Source organism: Elephas maximus, chromosome 5 (assembly GCF_024166365.1).
Source record: "Elephas maximus indicus isolate mEleMax1 chromosome 5, mEleMax1 primary haplotype, whole genome shotgun sequence".
Taxonomy (NCBI): Eukaryota; Metazoa; Chordata; class Mammalia; order Proboscidea; family Elephantidae; genus Elephas; species Elephas maximus.
In genome coordinates, this window is record NC_064823.1 from 55,794,342 (window position 1) to 55,815,600 (window position 21,259).

Consider the following 21,259-nt stretch of genomic DNA (forward strand, 5'->3'; position numbering starts at 1 on the left):
GCTTAAAAATACTTACAAGACATAATGTTTACACTGTTGTTACGGGGGAACTCAGTGATAAGGCAAAATATGGGAGGGAAGACTTCAAGGTATATAAATGCTGATAAACTAATTTACTTATTTATTACTTTATTAATTAGAAAATATTCATTGATTGCTTACCATATACAAGGAACTTGTCATCACTGGGGATAAAGTGGTGACCCAAACAGAAGTCTTCTAAGCCCTTAAGGTGCTTATATTCCTATGGAGAGGAAAGATATTAAACAAACAGACTTGTTTAATTGCCAGGTGTAACAACTATCATGAACTTAAGAGCTATGTACCCTGAGAACGTATCACAGGAGACCTGACAGTTAATAGATTCAGGGAAGATTTGAAATTCAAAGGATGAGCAAGAATTAGACAATTTTTGACAAAGGTAGTCCAATATACTGTCTAATAGCCAAGGAAAGAGGCAAGTTCCATTTTTGCAGCGCTAATGCCCTCAAAGCCTAGAGTCACTATGACTAAGATTAATAGATGTCTACACCACATTCATTCTCTCTTCCTTCTTTACTAACAGAATCCAATTTTATTTAGGAGAACCATGTGCCCAGGTAAAACGGATTCTTGTTTTCAGCTTTCTTGATAGCTGTAGGTGTTTATTTGACACAGTTTTCATCAATGTGATGAAAGTAGAAGCCACTGGACTGGGCTTCCAGGAAATTCCTGAGAGGAGGCAGTTTCAGCTGTTACACACAGTTTTTGTCTTTTACCTTCTCCTTCTTCATTTTGGAAATGAGACTATTATGGCAGGAGCTATGGCTATTTTTTTGAGATCATAAGGATGAGGGTCACAATCTAAATATGGTACAGCAGAAAGCATGAAAAGGCCTCTAAGCCTAATGATATTGTGAAGCCTCCTGCTCCAGGGTTCCTACTGCCAGTTTTCTTTTATTTGGAGAATAAGAGAAAAAATTAATCTGCATATCTCCGGCATAAATAGAATCTTGTCTGAGGGAACCTTGTCTTCCTTCTTATCGGGCAGCTTTGTCCTCTTTTTCTGCTTTTGTGTTGACAAAGAAGGAAATAAGTGTTCAAATAAATGTAGTATGTTTGTAAGCGAGGGACATTACTTCTAGCTGGGGCGATCAAGAATACATCATGGAGGAGGTTCTACTTGAATAGGTTTTACAATTGTAAATATGCCTCCAAAATGAGGAGGAAAAAAGGCTTTGAATGCCACTTGGAGTTGTCTGAACATTTTTCCCACGGGCACCGGAGAGTCAATGAGAGATTTGAGCGGGTTTATATTTTAGTACAATAACTTATTTGTTACCTGGATATAGGTGATTTGGGATTGGAGAAGCTAGAGGTTAAAGAGGCAGCTAGTATCGTTGTTAGGTAGTAAGTATTTTAGAGCCCATATCAGAATCTTTTTGGTAGTAAAGGAAAGAAAGGGATAAGTTTGAGTTAGGTTACAATGAATGTAACCAATTCAACATGGGCGAGAAAGGTGAAGAGAAGTAAAAGCCACTTTTGTAATTTCAAGCCTGGCTAAATAAGAGATTGTTATAGGTAGATGAGGAAGGATAGATGCTTGGGTGGTTGGGGTAAGAGATGAGTTTTATTTTGAGGTTATCTGAGGAGCCCCAGTGGTGTAGTGGTTAAGAGTTATGCTGCTAACCAGAAGGCTGGCATTTCAAATCCACCAGCCACTTCTTGGAAACCTTATGAGGCTGTTCTACTCTGTCCTGTAGGGTTACTATGAGGGGGAATCAACTTGTTGGCAATGGGCTGAGGATAATGAAGTGAACATGTCTGATTAACAAATGGAAATTTGTAATATCAGTGTAAATTGTATAATATGTAGAAACTAGGTGCAGTCGAAGGTTTTATTGCTTACATGATTTCATCAACCAGTACTTTTTATTATTCTTTACTGAGCCTTGAAGTATCAGAGTATATCTGACAATTTTAGTTCCTTTCATAAAATCGCATTAGTATAAAGGGTCTTTTTCATATGCTAAGAGAATAAGGAAATAAAATCAATATTTTCTATTTGTACCTATCACTTAACTTTATAATTTCATATCTATATTAAATATTTTGAATGCTTATTCTTTGCTAAGTTATATATTTCAAGAGGTATATGTTTGGAATGATAAATATGGAATGTTTGAAAAATGACAAGAACAAGATGTTTGTAATTATAGTTTTCAATGTGAAAAACAGATAATTTGATTATCATTTGCAATGCTTATCTTCTCTGTAAAGACAAAATTTAGTGACAAAAATAAGCACACTGCTAAATTGCTTTAATGAAAGTTTTCTGCATAGTCAGGCAAACTTCACCGTACTTAGAGCCTTTAACTTTTTTCACCATATATAATACTTGGAAACCCTGGTGGCATAGTGGTTAAGTGCTACAGCTGCTAACCAAGAGGTCGGCAGTTCAAATCCGCCAGGCGCTCCTTGGAAACTCTATGGTGCAGTTCTACGCTGTCCCATAGGGTTGCTATGAGTCAGAATAGACTTGACGGCAGCGGGTATTTGGTATATAATACTTGATTAAAGATGTTGATTGAGCTTTAACTAAAAGTTTGAAGTCTTCTTAAGTCACCTCACTGATATGAAAGCTTCAATGTAAAATAAGTTCTGAGTCTTTTATAATTATATATTTGGAATTTTAAAATAAAATTTTAGAGTAGAATATACCTAGCTATGAAATCATAGCTAGAACAAATTTACCAAAAACATTGTTCAAGTTCATTTTTACCCAAATCATAGTGATTTTTATTATAGCATATTAGGATAGCTAATGTAATAAAAAAAATATATAAATTATAAAACCAAAAACCCATTGCTGTTGACCAATTCTGACTCACAGCAACCCTGCAGGACTCATAGCAACCCTACAGGACTCATAGCAACCCTACAGAACTGTCCATATGGTTTCCAAGGAGTACCTGGTAGATTTGAACTGCTGACCTTTTGGCTAGTAGCCGAACTCTTAATCAGTACTCCACCAGGGTTTCCATATAGACTATATACATGATAAAATAAATATAAATATTATAATAAAATTTTAATTGGAAACAAAAATGGAAGAATATTTATTTCATAACTTGAAAGAGAAAAGTGGCCTGGTTTAATTGCCCAGAATTTTAATTCATGTGTATTGCGTGAATTTCTGTCATATAGTTACTGCTTTTAGACTTGTTGTATATCCTTCTTGTGAAAGCTTGTACCCCAAGTGCCTGCTTCCACTCTGCCATTGTGGCCCAGCACCCTTTTTCATGTTGCCTTTCTGGGTTTTTGGCTGAGATCTGGGAGATCTCTTTCTCCTCCTTCCTTCAAGTTCTACCCTACAGAAGTTTTTGTCTTCACACTTTAGTTTCCTACCCCATTCAGGTGCAAAATTAGGCAAATATCTTGAGGAAAAGATTTGTATTTGTTTCCAGTCCTTGCTCTAGGGCGACTTTGACTCACATTAGATATTACTGTGTTTTTTCAGCCAAGCCTTTTACCTTTTGGACCACATCAGGACTCAGCAAATACTCCATATTTAAAGAACGATTAATGAGATTAGACTTCCCTAGTCTTCAGTCACTCATGTTAGACTTTGTGGGCTTCAAAAGCTCCACTAAATTCTCTCTCCCTTATGTGAACCTGTTTGTTTATGACAAACCCAATATTTAGCCCTTCCCCAGACTTGATAAATATTCATAGGGAGGAAAACATCTCAGGATTTCCACTCACATAGGAAAGACTCTTCCATTTCTAGAGTTTAGTACATAAAACCCTTTTTGCTTCCACATATCTCTGATATTTTTACAATAATTATTTTTAAAACAATATCCTTTTTTAAAGTTGGTACAGAGGTTTACAAAAACCTACTCATTGGTGGAAATCCTGGAGTAGCTGTTTTAGTTCCAGATAAAATAGATTGAGAAAAAATAATTTAGAAATAAGCAATCATTCAATGTTTTTAAAAGGTTAAATTTACCAGGATAATATAGTAATGTTAAATTTGTATGCACAGTTCCAGATATATGTAAAGCAAAGTTCCAGATATATGTAAAGCAAATATTGACATCACTACTGGATAAACAGACAAATTCGACAGTAAAGATAAGCATAAAGTAGAATAAATTAATCAAAATAAAATTAATTAAATATTACAAAAATATAGTAGGTAGAAATATCAAAGCCGCATGTTGGCTCTTTGAAAATGTAAACGGAAATGACAACCCTGTGTTGTTGCTGATCAAGAAAAAACAGAAATGGCATAAATAACGCATATCAAGAATGAAAAGGAGGACATATCTATAGATTATGGAGGCAGTAAATAGACAATTGATGTTCTTAATAAATTTGAAAACTTAAACAACCAAAAAAAAAAAGAAAAGAAAACAGTATGCAGGATTGCTATATTCTCTAAAGGGTTCAGTATTTAACTAACGCTTACTAGATATACAAAGAAACAGGTAAGTATGATACATATCTAGGAAAAATAAAAACAGTCAATAGAGACTTACTGTGGTTCAGATCATACACTGTATTTCGCATAATAAGACTTCACATCAGCTATTATAAATATGTTCAAAGAGTTAATAGGATTTATGTTTAAATAATTAAGGAAAATATGCTGGTGGTGAATCAATAAACAGGGAATCTCAATAGAGAAATAGAAGCAAACAAATATAAAACCAAAAAGAATTCTAGAGTTATAAAGTTCTATAACTTATATAAAAAATTTACCAGCTAGACACAATGGCAGACTTGATACGACAGAAGACCGGAACATTGAGCTAATAGAATTCAATTTCTCTTGAATCAATATAAATCATTGAATATGGAAAACAGAGAGAAAAAAAAGGTTAAACAACAAGTAGCAGTTTCTGAGATTTGTGGGTCAATGACAGGTATTCCAACATATGTATAATGGAAGTTCCAGAAGGACAAATGTGAAAAAAAGGGACAGAAAAAATATTTGAAGAAATAATAGCTGAAAACTTTCCACATTTAATGAAAAACAACCTGTAGATCCAGGAAGCTCAATGAATGCCAAGTATAAACATAAAGAGAATCACACTTAGACACATCATAGTCTCCAAGTATGATAAATATAAAGACAACCTCATTTAGGCACATTAGTTAATGTGCAGACAGGCAAAGGACAAACAGAAAACCTTGAAAGTAGCAAGGAAAAACAACTTATTACATAAAAATATGATTAACTGTGGACTTATCAGAAACAATGGAGGCCAGAAATTAATGAGTGACATATTCAAAATGCTAAAAGTGAGAAAAAAACCAACCAAGAGTTTTATATCCACTGAAGCTATCATCAACAAATGAAAATGAAATAGTGACATTCCCAGATCTTTTACCATAGAATGATAAAAGAAAAAAATTTATTCTGAGACTAAAACTTAGGTTCAATCTTTATTTGCAACACACTGCAGTATGGGAGACACCTCAGGAATGGAATATTCCATTTCCTGCTGGGACTGAGGGGCTTATAGTGGGTATTTGGATAAAAAAATTTTGGAAAATCATAGCACATGTGCAGTTTCACACATCCAAGATCAGAGGAACATGAAATTTCACATGTCTAAATATCAGGGAGCAAGGATGGTAAAAATTGTGAATTTAGATATAGTCAGGAGGTGGTTTCTAGGGCTAAAGGTTAGCTAAGCTTGAGTTTTAATTGGGTAAACACAGAGGCGGATCCACAATCAATGCCTATGGAAGCAGCAGTCAAAAAATCAAATGATGCATTGCGTTGGGCAAATCTCCTACAAAGGACTTTTTTAAAGTGTTCAAAAGCAAATACATCACTTTGAGGACTAAGATGCGCCTGACCCAAGCCATGGGATTTTCAGTTGCCTCATATGCGTGTGAAAGCTGGGCAGTGAATAAGGAAGACTGAAGAAGAATTGATGCCTTAGAATTATGGTGCTGGTGAAGAATATTGAATATAAACATGGACTGCCAGAAGAACAAACAAATCTGTCTTGGAAGAAGTACAGCCAGAGTGCTCCTTAGAAGCAAGGATGGCGAGCCTACATCTCACATATACTTTGGACATGGTATCAGGAGGGACCAGTCCTGGGAGAAGGACATCATACTTGGTAAAGTAGAGGGTCAGCGAGAAAGAGGAAGACCCTGAATGAGATGAATTGCTATAGTGGCTGCAACAGTGTGCTCAAGCGTAACAACGATAGTGAGGATGGTGCAGGACCAGGCAGTGTTTCCTTCTGTTGAACGTTGGATGGCTATGAGTCAGAACTGACTTGATGGCACCTAACAACAAGAACAGTGCAGAGGCACTGGGCATGGGAATTTTGCAGGGTCCTTTTTTGCTTGACAAGATTGAATAAAATCACAAAGGAGAGGAAATGGTTTTGACAAAATACAAGCAGCCTCACCTGCCAGCCTTTGAAGCTGGAGATTTTTTTTTTTTAACTGTTTGGACACTGTCTTCACGTGATTCCCAACAACTTAACAACTTTTGATTTATTTTTTTTGTTTGTTAAATACTAGTGCTTAAAATACTAGGGGTTTTTCTTTTAAGATCTAGTCGATATCTTTATTCTGGCAAAGGAGATACCATGAGGGTTTCATATAGCCCTACACCTAATAAAAATTATAATACTAAAGACAATACTGATGAGGATAATGTGATAGTAATACATACTAGTGCTTATTATATTTCAGATACCCTTCTAAGAATTTTGCATGTATTAATTATTTTAATTCTGGGACTATATTCTTTTCAGGTGGGGTCCTTGTTTTCCAGCTGAGAAAATCAGGACACTTCAGTCTTATTTTTAATTTGCATTGAGGCATAGCTTTTATTTCATCTGATGTTTTTCTGACATTTTACCTGAGTCTCTAATTGCCGCTTTCAGATGGTCTTCCCACTTCTGCCTCTGGGAACTAGACATAGCTGGCAGCACTGCCAGTTCCCTCACTAGAATGGAATTTTTGAGGCTCTGTTCCTTTGAATAATTAACTTCTAGTTCAAAGATGGAAGTTGAGGTCTATGACCTAGATGCATGTCCTAACTGAAAATGCGGCCAGAAAGATGAGAATCAGGCATTTTAACTTTTATACTGGGACCCAGATTCCACTGCACAACATGTGGAATTTTCCAAACACAGGAAGGGATTCAAGTATTCGGATTAAAACATAAAATCATGAGAAATGTCTATTATATCCATTCTGCATGTGCCATGTGTTCCCATTTTCTATCATTTATAAAGGATCATCAACAGAGATTTGATGATCCTGTCCAAATACGCTATTTTTCCCTGAACTGGTTGGTACTCCTCATTTAGGGTACTTTGGATAGGTATTGTTTAAGTTATGCTACTATGTTAAAGACTAGAGCTTAAAATACCAGGAGTTTTTCTTTTAAAGATCTGATTAGTATTTTTACTTAACCGGTTCAGATTTGTCTTACTAATTACTAGTATAGACTATTTACTTGAAATATTAATCTCTTGGTCAGATAAAATGAGAATTGAAGAGAATGAGAAGAGAAAAGGAACATCAATAGACAAGCAGGGAATAAGCTTCCATGGAAGCATAACTATGCTATAACAAGAGGAGGTCATGGACAAGGGTACAAGGGTAGTCCATATTCATTTGATAGAGGAGCCAATGAATCTATTGGAAGTAAGGCAGTGAACCTGGTAAGTTTTCATAAGCAGGAACAAGCTACTATTGAAGAAAAGTCATCACTGATGCAGTTTCTTATCTTTGTTGCCGGGCATTAAAAAAAAAAAAAAAAGATTCCTGTGTGGCGGTAACCAAATCCATCAATCATTTGTAGTCTAGGTGCTCGTGGTGATACTGGGCAGTATGTTAAGGGAAGCAGGAACAATAATAACTCCTGATAACAAAATTAATATTTATAGTATGGATAATCAGGATCTTCACAAAGCTTTCCATGGTGCTCTGAGCATATTGTATACTCATTATTTCTTTATGCTTTTGCCATCTCTTCCACTTCCTTTCACATACCACAGAAACAGCCTAAAAAGATACATATGTCATCTATGGAACTACTGCCACTATTTTACTTATCCAGCATACCCTTACTATATATGTGTATATACTCTTAATGAAGGCAAGAAGAAAACAGATGTTGTCATTTCTTAGTTGAAATGTGGAATCTCATGTAAGAACCACCTGTGCTAGTCATGATCAGTACTCTTACCGTAATTAGTGATTTTTTGGAAGTGGAAAATAGTATTGATGGCCTATGGATGTGAGAAACAGCAGAAAGTCTGTTTTATAAAGTATAACTCCTAGAGGAACTTCAAAAGCATGCTTTCTCAGCACCCAAATTTATCTATTGCTCTGATGTTCAACCTGGTTTTTGCATTTTGCTTTTATAGACTAGTAAGATTAGCTAACACTTTTCATAGAATCAGGTCCCAATCTAAGTATTTTATATGTATTAACTCATTTAATCCTCACAACAACCTTATGACATAAATGCTATTATTTCTCCCACTTTATAGATGAGGGTCATGGTTATGGATTGAATTGTGTCCTCCAAAACTGTATGTCAACTTGGCTAGGCCATAATTCCCAGTATTGTGTGATTGTCCACCATTTTGCCATCTGATATGATTATCCTGTGTGTTGTAAATCCTACCTTTATGATGTTAATGAGGCAGGACTGAATCTACAAGATTAGGTTGTATCTTGAGTCAGTCTCTTTTGAGATATAAAAGGGAGAAGCAAGCAGAGAAACAGGGGAACCTCACACTACCAAGAAAGTAGTGCCAGGAGCAGAGTGTGTCCTTTGGACCCTGGGTCCCTGTGCTGAGAAGCTGTTCAACCAGGGGAAGATTGATGAAAAGGACGTCCCCACAGAGCCAACAGAGAGAGAAAGTCTTCCCCTGGAGCTGGTGCCCTGAATCTGGATTTCTAGCCTCCCAGACTGTGAGAGAATAATTTTCTGTTTGTTAAAGACATCCAGTTGTGGTATTTCTGTTACAGCAGCACTGGATAACTAAGACAGTTGCCATGAGTCAGAATGGGCTCAATGGCAACTAACAACAACAGCAGCACAAATGAGGAAATTGAGGATCAGGGATGTTAAGTGGCTTGACCAAGCATACAGGTAATAAGCAACAGATATTGGAAGCCTAGGAGGCATAGTGCTAAGAGTTCATACTGAGCCACGCTATCCTGCCAACGAGAAAATAACTAAAATCTAAGTAGTTTTGGGTTTTATGCATAATAGAAATGAATAGATTTTGAAAGAATGGATTATATTATATTTAACATAAATTTGAGGACAATGAGTTTTAAAAATTTAATTGAGATAATTAGCTAGTGGTTTAAGGGATTAGTTGTACAACAAATATATGGTATTTTGTATTTAATTTAGTTTAGAATTATTATTGTAATTATTAATATCCATATTGGTTCATGTTGATTAAAAATGTTAATATAACTGCAGATTATGTAAAGAACCATAAATAATGAAAGGGAAAGCCTTTTAACTTAATTGGAATCTATTTAAAATGAAATAAACAATTATTTTGTAGAATAAGTTAAGTGTACTTACATAGAACAGTCAAACTGGAATAGTTTTGCTGCTTATGGAAGCAAATAATCATTGCTGTCGTTCCTGTATGAAATTTGATGTATATTATTAAATTTGAAAATGAGAGTTTGATCTATATTGTGAAGGGTAATATTTTGCTAGAACATGGATTTTATGTTTATTTTAACTATTTTTTGACAAGTGGATTTATACTTTTATTAGAAGGGCACAGATTTGGCGACCCTCTTTTAAGTTTCTATTTTAAAAAGATTAACCAGAGTGTTTTTATATATTTTACTTACACCATTGGTTAATGTAAACATCTATCCAGTATCTTCTAGAACATTTTCTATATAAGATGTATTTATGCTTATCTATTTGAATTTTTTTCAGGGTATTCCACCACCAGGCAGCTATGATGTTCAAAAATCATATGACATGTCACAGGGTAAACAAAAATACATGCCACCCCGTAGTTTGGTGGCTAAGAGAAAACAGTCTTCCTTTCTTAGTGGAACTCCTCGGTGCTGGGAAAAAATGACAGCTGGGCCAGGTAAGTGTAGACTGTCCTTTAAAACTATGGGGAAAATCCAAGGTTTCCATATATTAAAACAGACAGTTGTAAACACACATTTATATTTTACCATTTCTCTTTTAGGTGTGTAGGACAAAAACTGAAAATTTTAAGACTTTTTTTTCCCCAAATGTAAGACGTGTGTGGGGCTTTATGTTTCCTAATTTCACCAAAGCTAAAAAAGTCATGTAGCATTCTATTCAGGGTGGAAAACCCCTCTTCATATACTAGTGTTGCTATAGGAGAAAACCAGTCATTTAAAAGATACGTGTCATGTCAGTTTCATGGAAAATTTTTATTTTTCTCAAGTTTCAAGTATGCAACTATATAAATAGGTAAACAGTTACTTTGGGGTTTAAATTTTTGAAAACCAATTTTTATTTTTTAAAGTTGGGATTGTTTTAGCTGTTAGCAGTAGTGTTCTTGGTCTAAAGCGGAATGCAATAACTTTCCTTGGTAACCAAGATAAAGCACTAAGTGTGCTATTTCAGGCAGGAAAACTAGATAGAGAATAGGAACAATCATTTTCAACAGTAACTTATAAATGTATTACCACTAAACAACCAAAGTGTTGTAATGAACCTTTATGAAAATATAGAGAAAAATGAAACAGAAGGAAGAAACTCTTTTTTCCAGAGTCTTTAATGAAAAACCAAAGCAGAAGAATACAACCTGTCATTCAGATAAGAACGTAAGTGTGAGATCCACAGGGGCTTGCTTTGTTTTTTACTGTCTTTCAAATATTAGGCACACTGCCAACTTGAAAATCTATTTTAAACTGAAATTTAACTTTCCTTATTTTCTTTTCTTGATTTACTGCACCATTTTTGATTGGGTCAGGTTTTAGCTTTGTTATGAAGTTTTAAAACTCCTCCAGGTGTCCCTGACCAATGCAAGTAAGCCGAGACTGTCCTTTAAAACTATAGGAAAAATCTGAGGTTTCCATATATTAAAATAAACAATATGTAATCACCCAGAAGTGGTGTAGCAAAATAAGTTATTTGAAGCACTAGGACAGTCACCACCAACAACTACAATCAACAAATCAATCAGTTAATCAAATAACAAATACCCATATCAGGGTCTCTTGCAGTAGGTTATGGTGAGCGTCATATTTCTTGAAGATTTCTTTTCTATCTTTACTCTCCTCTCCATAAAAATTCTTAGAGATTAAATGTATGATAAGAGTTTCAGTTAGGTGGGAGGATTGGCAGTATGACACTTGACTGCTTCAATATTTAGGCTAGGGTAAGTAAATTCACTAAATGTGTTTCAGCTTTCCGAAATAATATTTGCCACCTACTTCCCTCTTACAGGAGTATTAAAGATTAATAAGACAATATTTCAAAATCATTTTCAGAACCTCTGAAACTTCTTAGAAGTTTAAAATCTTGTAATATGAAATATGTTTTTTCTTAATGTCAAGGCAACACTAGCTTCTGAAGAATTTGGGATGAAAGGGGAATATCTTCATTATAAAGACAGTTACTATTTGGAAGTCAAAGACATAGTGACTATCAAAGTCACAATACAGCTGTAGAATAGCCAGCTTGCTAAATGAAAGAGTTTATCACATTGGTTAATACTAGGAATTCATCAAGTTTGCCATCCTGCATCTTAACGTGGGTCATACTTCAAAGGAATGATGACAAATCCCACATGTCTGTTTTTTTCCCTACTATTGGTCAGTGATAATTTTGTTTTGCTTTAATACCAATGGATAGGACCTTTTTGGGTTGAATGTCAATTTCCTTATACTTTAGAGAAAATTATTTTGTATTATTATGCATATAGATATATACACACAGAAATGACATTCATGAGACTTTGATATAATTTATAGAGTATGATATGTGCCCTGGATTTAATTGTGTCCCCCAAAAAATATGTACAACTTAGTTAGGCCGTGCTTCCCAGTATTGTGTGGTTGTCCTCCATTTTGTGATTGTAATTTTATGCTAAAGTGAATTAGGGTAGAGTTGTAACACCACCCTTACTCAGGTCACCTCCCTGATCCAGAGTAAAGAGTGTTTCCCTGGAGTGTGATCTGCACCACTTTTTATCTCTCAAGAGATGAAAGGAAAGTGAAGCAAGCAGAGAGTTGGGGACCTCATACCACCAAGAAAGCAGCACCAGGAGCAGGGTGCATCCTTTGGACCTGGGGTCCCTGAGCCTGAGAAGCTCCTTGACCAGGGGAAGATTGAGGACAAGGATTTTCCTCTAGAGCTGACAAAGAGACAAAGCCTTCGCCTGGAGCTGACATGCTGAATTTGGACTTGTAACCTACTAGACTGTAAGAGAATAAATTTCTCTTTGTTAAAGCATACACTTATGGTATTTCTGTTATAGCAGCACTAGATCTAAGGCAATATGCATCCTTGTTACTTAGATCATGATAAGAAGAATTGATTGCTTTGCCTTATGGAACTTAAAGAAAATATGTGTTTTTATCTTCTCACCTATAAATAAAATAATTGGCTAATTAAAATTAATTATGGATTATCTTGTATTTATAGGTAAAACTGTTAAGAAAGAAGGTTGATAAATATATGAATACTTTTTGCTTTTTCACGAGACTCACAAACTTAGAGAACATTTAGTCAGTCGCTCAACATTTTTATAGCCATACATTTATTTGAAATTATTTTAGCCTTATGGTTTATTAAAAAAATATAGAAGTGGTTATATTTTATTCATAAATGAATCATTTCTTTGACTACATGTATTTAAGAAGGATAAAACTCATTTTCATTAGTGTATTCAAGTAGGAAATAGTGTATTTGCAATCAGTACACTATATACCATTAAATGCACATAACCAATACAAACATTAGAATCATTTAATGAAGCAATTATTAGATGAGGTGTATTACATTATAAAGCAATGTCCTGTTATTACAACAGGTTTTAGTTCATGGATATGTAAATGATTTTGTGATTGATCCAATTCTGGTAAAGTAGAATTGTAAAGTGAAAAAATGCTTAAATATACATTATCTCTCATACTGACCTGTTTTGGGGGAATTTAGAAAGGGTGGGGGAGAATGCTCAGGAAATTTAAAAAGAAAATGGATGAAGACATTGTTGAGGGTGTGGAAAATTCAGAACTCTCCTACATTGCGATGGAAATGTAAATTCATAACAATGATTCTCTAGGGCAATTTTGCAGAATGTTTCAAATATGCATGCTATTTGACCCAGAAAGTCTACTTTTGGGATTTTACTCTAAGGAAATGATATACCCAGAAATTACCTTCAAGGATATTTGCCACAGAATAATAGTAGTAAAAATTTAACATGCCTAATATAAAGAAAAATGGAATTTAGTTAATGCTGACGTATCAATTAGTAGAATACCATGGAAATTTTTAAAATGCCTTATAGATTTTAAACTTGGGAAGCTCTTAGTAACAAGAATTCATTTAACCAATCATTTAACGAACGTTTACCAAGAGCGTCTTCTGTGTAGAACATTGCTGCAGAGACTGTTGGTAGTGTAGTGAACAAAATACAAAAATTCTTGTTTTTTAGAGCTTAATTTCAAGTGTAGAAAACATTTAATAAATGAATGAAGAGACAAAGAGGGAGGGAGGAAGGAAGGAAGAAAAGGAAAGAAAGGAAGAAAGAATGAAAGGAAAGGGAAAGGAAGAAAGAATGAAAGGAAAGGGAAAGGAAAAATACCAGGTGGTTATAAATGCTATGGAAAAAAATAAGAGGGAAAAGGAAGATTAGGAATGCAGAGTGGATTGCGCATCAATTCCAAAAAAATTTTATCAGGGAAAGCCTCACCGAGAAAATAATATTTAAGCAACAACCTTAGACTTGTTAAAGAGTTTGTTTTTCGTTTTGCTGTTCAATGTTTTATGGCTTTCTTTATATGAACCTATACTATTTTTATATTAAGAAAAAATACTTAAATTTTAGTTGAAGAAAAACGTTTAAAGCAAATTTTTATTTAAAAACAAGCATTTAAATGAGTGACAGCTTCAGTAATACATTGTCTTAGTCATCTAGTGCTGCTGTAACAGAAATACCACAAGTAGATGGCTTTAACAAAGAGAAATTTATTTTCCCACAGTCTAGAAGTCCAAATTCAGGGCATCAGCTCCAGGGGAATGCTTTCTCTCACTGTCGGCTCTGGAAGAAGGTCCTTATCATCAATCTTTCCCTGGACTAGAAGCTCCTGTGCACAGGAACCCTGGGTCCAAAGGATGCGCCCTGGTCTCGGTGCTTCTTTCTTGGTGGCATGGGGTTCCCCAATTCTCCACTTGCTTCCCTTTCATGTCTTGCAAGATAAAAGGTGGTGCAAGCCACACCCCAGGGAAACTCCCTTTACTTTGGATCAGGAATGTGACCTTAGTAAGGGGGTTACGATCCCACCCAAATCCTCTTTAACATAAAATTACAATCACAGATTGCAGGACAACCACACAATACTGGGAATCATGACACAGACAAACTGGTGCACACATTTTTGGGGGGACATAATTTAATCCATGACAATATAGTACAAAAGACAACATTTGTAGGCTGAACATAGGCAGGTACTGAGACTTCTTTACTCTGGAAAGTATAGATCATTTCTCATGAAAATAACATAGTGATACCTGAGTCACACTCCCACTGGAAATTATTTTAGGAAAGAAATATAATTTATCTTCAAGTTAATTGAACATATCCCATGAAGGTATTTTATTCACTTTTCCAGTAAACATAAGCAATACCTTTGATAAAAATCACTGTAGTGTGAAAACTAATTATTTATTCTATTTTCTCGTGGCTTGTAATATTATACCTTCAGAAATACTATAAAAAAAAATAGAGTTTATCAAAATGCAGTTTATCCCTCTTACCAAATGTTGTTAACCTATTGCAGTAAATATGTAATTTTTTTTTTTCCCCATAGCTTCCAGAAATGCTTCTTGGTTGTTAAAATGGAAAGTAAAATTCTGAGGGTATGCAAAAAATCAATCAAAACAATACTGAGAATTTGTTGATTCTGTATCCTTCTTAAAAATGATAGAAGTTATACTATTAAAAATGAAATAACTTTGTTTCAAATCTCAAATTATTTTTGTTTCTTTGGGCACTTTATGTATATTTCAAATAAATTCTCCTTATGCATAATTTGAGAATGATCATATTGTTAATAAACATATACATAAAATTATTCCATATATAATATAAACATTACTAGTTTTCTGAGTTAGAATGCAAAAATTCACTTTTTTAATACTCAGGAAGCACTGAAAACTATGGGAAAACTTCGTTTGAGAAGGAGAGATTAAAAATGCAGGTGGGGAGGAAAGAGCTGATATAGCAGTATTTTAGAACATAAAGGGTCATAGAATCAAAGTCTAAAGTAGAGTTGTTAGCCTTAAAGCAGAAGGTGGACTTTGTTTATTGAAATGGGAGGTAAAGTATAAAGAAGTAAAGAAAATACATGGAAGATACCTTACCTCAGCCATTTTGTGGGCTGGCTTTTGTCTAATAAAATGAATTATAAATTAATAGCATATAAAGCTCGCAAGGTTTTTAAAGAATCATATCAGCTTGAGAAAAAGGGACAAACACAGTAAAAAAATGAAAAGAGACTTTCAGACCTTCACATTTCTGCAGGTAGAAAGTAGGCTGAAAAAACAACTCAGCTGCAAACATGGGCTCCTTTTCATGGATAAGGAAGTATGACTCAGAATAAAAACCCAAAAGTCCAAAGGGTGAAGCCAAGAAACAGACTGAATAACTCTCAGAAAGTAGGACTGAATCTTAATGAACTCACAACATGTGCCAACTGGATTTAAATTGCTATGAACCTGTGAATGCTATGTGTTTTCTATTTCCCTCCCTTTTACAATGGAGCGTTTATAGCAATCATTCTGTGGTGCAATGGTGGGTCACTTTTGTGGGGCTTTTCTACCCATGGTCTTATAACTCCCACCGAAGTGATTGAGTGGGACTGTGCAAACAAGTCCAAATCTGTATGACCATTGCGATGAATTATCAAACCCAGCAGAGAAGTAGAGAGTGCCGTGGGCAGTAAATTCAGTGTCAGAATTGGTAAAGACGGTAGAAAGTGGAGGCATGTCTATCCTCCACCTCATAGGAATCAGCTTTGGGCTGTTGATCTTGAGTCTCCTTCCTCTTTGTGAAAAGTTGGAGGAGGTGAAACACTGCCCCCACGCTGCTTTTACATGTCCTGTGCTTGTTCTGGAAACCCTGATGGTGTAGTGGCTAAGTACTACGACTGCTAACCAAAGGGTCAGTGGTTCAAATCTGCCAGGCGCTCCTATCATTAGTTTGTTTGGTACGTGTGGGACATATCTCTTTAATTCAAGGTCTTTAATTTGAGAGGAACAGTATTTGAAGAGCTGTACCAGAGGAACCACAGGGCGAAGTGTCATCTACATGTAAACGCAATTAGGTGACAAGATTCTGGACTTTAAGCTGATACCTTAATGGGATGAAACTCAGGAGTCTTCAGAGTGGGGTCACTTGTATTTTGCATTTGAAATGTACTTGCCAGAGAGTAGACTGTGGCAGATTGTGTTTTTCAAAGATGGCTGCCACAATACATTCCATTGCTATGTTCTTCTTACACTGATGTTGACACTGCTCTCATTGAGAAGTGAAGTCTGCTTCCCATCCCCCAGGTGGTCCTTTGGTACTGCCTCGACCAATAGAGTATGGCAGAAGTGTTGCTTTGTGACTTCTGAGGCTAGACCATAAAAAAAATTTCATATAATTCTAGGTGATTCTTTTGGGATGCTCACTCTTGAGCCTAGCTATGATGCTGTGCAGAAGCTAAGTAGCCCGTGGAGAGGCCCATGTGAAGAGGAACTGATCCCCCCAGTCCTCAATTCTGGCTGAGCTCTCAGCCAACAGTCAACACTTCTTCCCAGTCAGGTGAATGAGCTACTTTGCAAATGGATCCTCCAGTCTTCTGTCAAGTTTCTCTAGCTGATGCCACTTAGAGCAGAGATGAGCCCTTCCCACTGAGTCATGCATAAAGTACAGATTTATGAACAAAATAAATGATTGCTTTAAGCCACTAGTTTTAGGGGTAGTTCTTTATGTAGCAATAAATAACTAGAACAAATGCTAGCAGAGAAAGGAGACAAGTAAAGCTAGATAAAGTTTGTTCAATGTCAAAATATGGAGTGACTGACTGGCAAAATAAGGCTTAAGTATAGGCTTTTAAAAGTGGCATGTTCAAAGAATAGGAAGTTGATATTCTATGCAACGAGTAAGTTCAAGACATGGCCATACTAGTGATTAAAATGGAATCAAGCTTAAGGTCAAGCCCAGGATGAGAAGGGGCTATTAACAGCAATATAGAATTGTCCAAGAATAATGTTTGAAAGGTGGTATAAAAGTGATCTATGTCCTGAAATCATCTAAGAAGATGGTAGAATACATAAGAGTTGGGTAGTTAATAACCACAAAGGGAAAAGAAGTTAATTTAGATAAATCAGTCGTTTGAATAGAAATATTTTATATTCGAATAGGGAGCTTTAAGTTTTCGAAGCATTTCACGTATATTACTGAATTCTCATAAACAGCTTATGAGTTAGCTATTTTTTGTATTATTTATTGAAGAGAAAACTGAAGCTCAGGAAATTAAAAAAAAATAACTTGCTTAAATTCACACAGATGGAAAATGGCATAAACAGGACTATAACCCAAGTGGTTCATTTGTTCACTCATTCATTCTTGCAGAAATGCTTTACTTGCCAGACCCTGTGCTATCAATAATACTCAATCCTTGTTCTCAAGTCAATTATATCTAGGAAGGAAGACATATATTCACAGATAATTATAATAAAACTTAATTAGCAGTTTCTGCTACATTACTCTTATTCTAAAAATCATATATAAATTTATTAGCAATGTGGAGGGACAGTTCTTAATACAAATTCTTAAACACAGAAAGTAAGGTTACAAAGTATTCAACATATATGGTTTATAGTCTATTAGTAAGCTAGAAAGATACACAGTACCAAATTTTCATGGAATGCTAATCTAATTAGAACAAATATGAGTTTCTAATTATTTCCCTTGCATATAAATTTGTGGAAGTTCAAAGCATGACTTAGTAAAATTTTTGACATTTCATCTGTACCAATGAAAATAATAAATATATTTTGCTTATTACATGTTATGCTAACTTCAGCAAGAAAAAAGCTGTTTTATAAATGTATATGTAGTCCTGAATATATTTGCTTTGTACTCACTTTCAAATCTGAACGAAGCTATTCAAGTATAGTTGTAAGAAAATGTGAAATATATAAGAAATTTTAAAAATAGTTATGTTTGCCTTTTAGTTGAAGAAACTGCCTGAATGGTTGTTGTTATTTGTGGACAAGTTGATTCGGACGCAAGGGGTTTTGAGGCTTCTTATCACTGGTGTTATCGAAGTGTCTTATTTTCCTAGGGTTGCTGTAACAAAATACCACAAATAGGGTTTCTTATAAGAACAGAAATTTATTGTCACACAATCCTGATGTCCAAATCAGGGTATTGGCTGTGTTGATTCCTTCTGAGCATTCTGAGAGAGAAACTGTTCCATACCTCTCTCCTAGCTTCTGGTGGATCCTGGCAATCCTTGACATTCCTTGGCTTGTAGCTGCATCTGCCCCCATCCTCACAATGCCATCCTTCCTCTGTCTGTCTCCCTATATTGTCTCCTCATTTGTAAGGACACCAGTCAAATAGGATTAGGACTCACCCTACTCCAGTATGATCTTATGTTAACCTATCTGATAACATCTTCAAAGTCCCTGTTTCCAAACAAGCTCTCAGTCACAGGTATAGGCGTAGGGGCTCCAATGTAACATTTTGGGGGACACAGTTTAAAACATGACACCAAGCATAAACTGGATAATTTAACTTCAGGAAAAGTTTAGGATGGATTTCTGCAGAGAGTGAGAAGGCAGCCTCCAAAGCACATTGCCATTGAGTCAATTCCGACTCATAGTGACCCTATGGGACAGAGTAGAACTGCTCCATAGGGTTTCCAAGGAGCACCTGGTAGATTTGAACTACCAACCTTTTGGCTAGCAGCTGTAGTTCTTAACCACTATACCACCAGGTTTTCCGAAGCTAGCCTAGAGGAATTTTAAGTCATGGATCAAATTGTGTACTCCAAAAATATCTGTCAACTTGGCTAGGCCCTGATTCCCAGTATTGTGTGATTGTTCACCATTTTATCATCTGACGTGATTATCCTATGTTTTGTGAATCCTACCTCTACAATGTTAATGAGGCAGGGTTTGAGGCAGTTATGTTAATGAGGCAGGACTCAATCTACAAGATTAAGTTGTGTCTTAAATTAATCTCTTTTAAGATACAAAGAGAGAAGCAAACAGAGCATGTCCTTTGGACCCTGGGGTCCCTGTGCTGAGAAGCTCCTTGACTGGGGAAGATTGATAACAAAGACCTTTCCCCAGAGCCAACACAGAGAGAAAACCTTCCCCTGGAACTGACACCCTGAATTTGGACTTCTGGCCTCCTAGAATGTGAGAGAATAAATTTCTGTTTGTTAAAGCCATCCACTTGTGGCATTTCTGTTATAGCAGCATTAGATAACTAAGATACCCTCTACCCCATTCTTGGAGCCCTGGTGGTGCAGTGGTTAAGAGCTCAGCTGCTAACTAAAAGGTCAGCAGTTCGAATCCACCAGCATCTCCTTGGAAACCCTATGGGGCAGTTCTACTCTGTCCTATAGGGTCGCTATGGGTTGCAATCAAATCGTTAGCAGTGGGTTTTTTTTTGTTGTTGTTAGTTTTTTCACCCCATTATCACCATGTTTACATCTAATGATTCTCTAGATAATGGGGGAAGCCAGTATAAAATGCAATAATGTAAATTGTAATATAACTATAATGAGGTAATTTATTCTGTTTAAGAAAGAATTTTGGATTTTTAGACTAGTCCAAGGGCAAAAGACACCAGAGCTAATCAATATTTGAAATAAAAAAAAATGTTTTCTTTAAGAAAACATGATAGTTAAGATTTTTATCATGACCTATATGAAACAGTCTAATTCCATTTTCATCACTAATGAAGTTTATAGTAAAAAAAAAAAAAAAGGCTCGAATAGTGATTATTAATGGCAGCAAAAATTAATTAGGTACTTTGTAAGTGTTAGGTATTTATAATACCGTATTTAATATATGGTATTATATAGATAGTGTTTTGTAAAATGCCTGACACCTGTGCAAAAGCTGGACAATGAATAAGGAAGACCGAAGAAGAATTGATGCATTTAAACTATGTTGTTGGAGAATACTGAATATACCATAGACTGCCAGAAGAACAGCAGAATGCTCCTTAGAGGCCGGGATGGCGAGACTTCATCTCATGTGCTTTGGATATGTTACCAGGAGGGAACAGTCCCTGGAGAAGGACATCATGCTTGGTAAAATAGAGGGTCAGCGGAAAAGAGGAAGACCCCCAACAAGTTGGATTGATACAGTGGCTGCAACAATGGGCTCAAACATAGCAACGATTGTGAGGATGGGGAAGGACCAGGTAGTGTTTCGTACATAGGGTTGCTACAAGTTGGAAACAACCCAATGGCACCTAACAACAACAATGTACTAAATACTAAGGTGCGCCTGACCCAATCCATGGTATTTTCAATTGCATTGTATGCATGTGAAAGCTGGACAATAAATAAGGAAGACTGAAGAAAAATTGATGCCTTTGAATTGTGGCATTGGTGGAGAATATTGACTATACCATAGACTGCCAAAAGAACAAACAAATCTGTCTTGGAGGAAGTACAACAAGAATGCGCTTTAGAAGCAAGGATGGCGAGACGACATCTTACATATTTTGGACATGTTATCAGGAGGGATCAGTCTCTGGAGAACGACATCATGCTTGATAAAGTAGTGGGTCAGCGAAAAAGAGGAAGACCCTCAACGGGATGGATTGACACAGGATCTGCAACAATGGGCTCAAGCATAACAATGATCATGAGCATGGCAAAAGACTGGGCAGTGTTCTGTTCTGTAGTACATAGAGTCGCTATGAGTCTGAACTGACTCAACAGCACCTAACAACAACAACAAATATATATATATATAAACCAAACACGCACACACACACAAACTGATTTAGTC

At 35.7% G+C, this 21,259-nt stretch overlaps 1 protein-coding gene across 1 annotated transcript in view; it reads left to right on the forward strand.

Annotated features, from left to right (window-relative positions):
* Positions 1–21,259, forward strand: part of STPG2 (sperm tail PG-rich repeat containing 2) — a 391,925-nt gene that overhangs the window by 255,075 nt on the left and 115,591 nt on the right. The window contains exon 9 of the mRNA XM_049887070.1: positions 9,953–10,112. Within this exon, the coding sequence (XP_049743027.1) occupies positions 9,953–10,112 (160 nt within the window). The remainder of the gene's footprint in view (positions 1–9,952; positions 10,113–21,259) is intronic.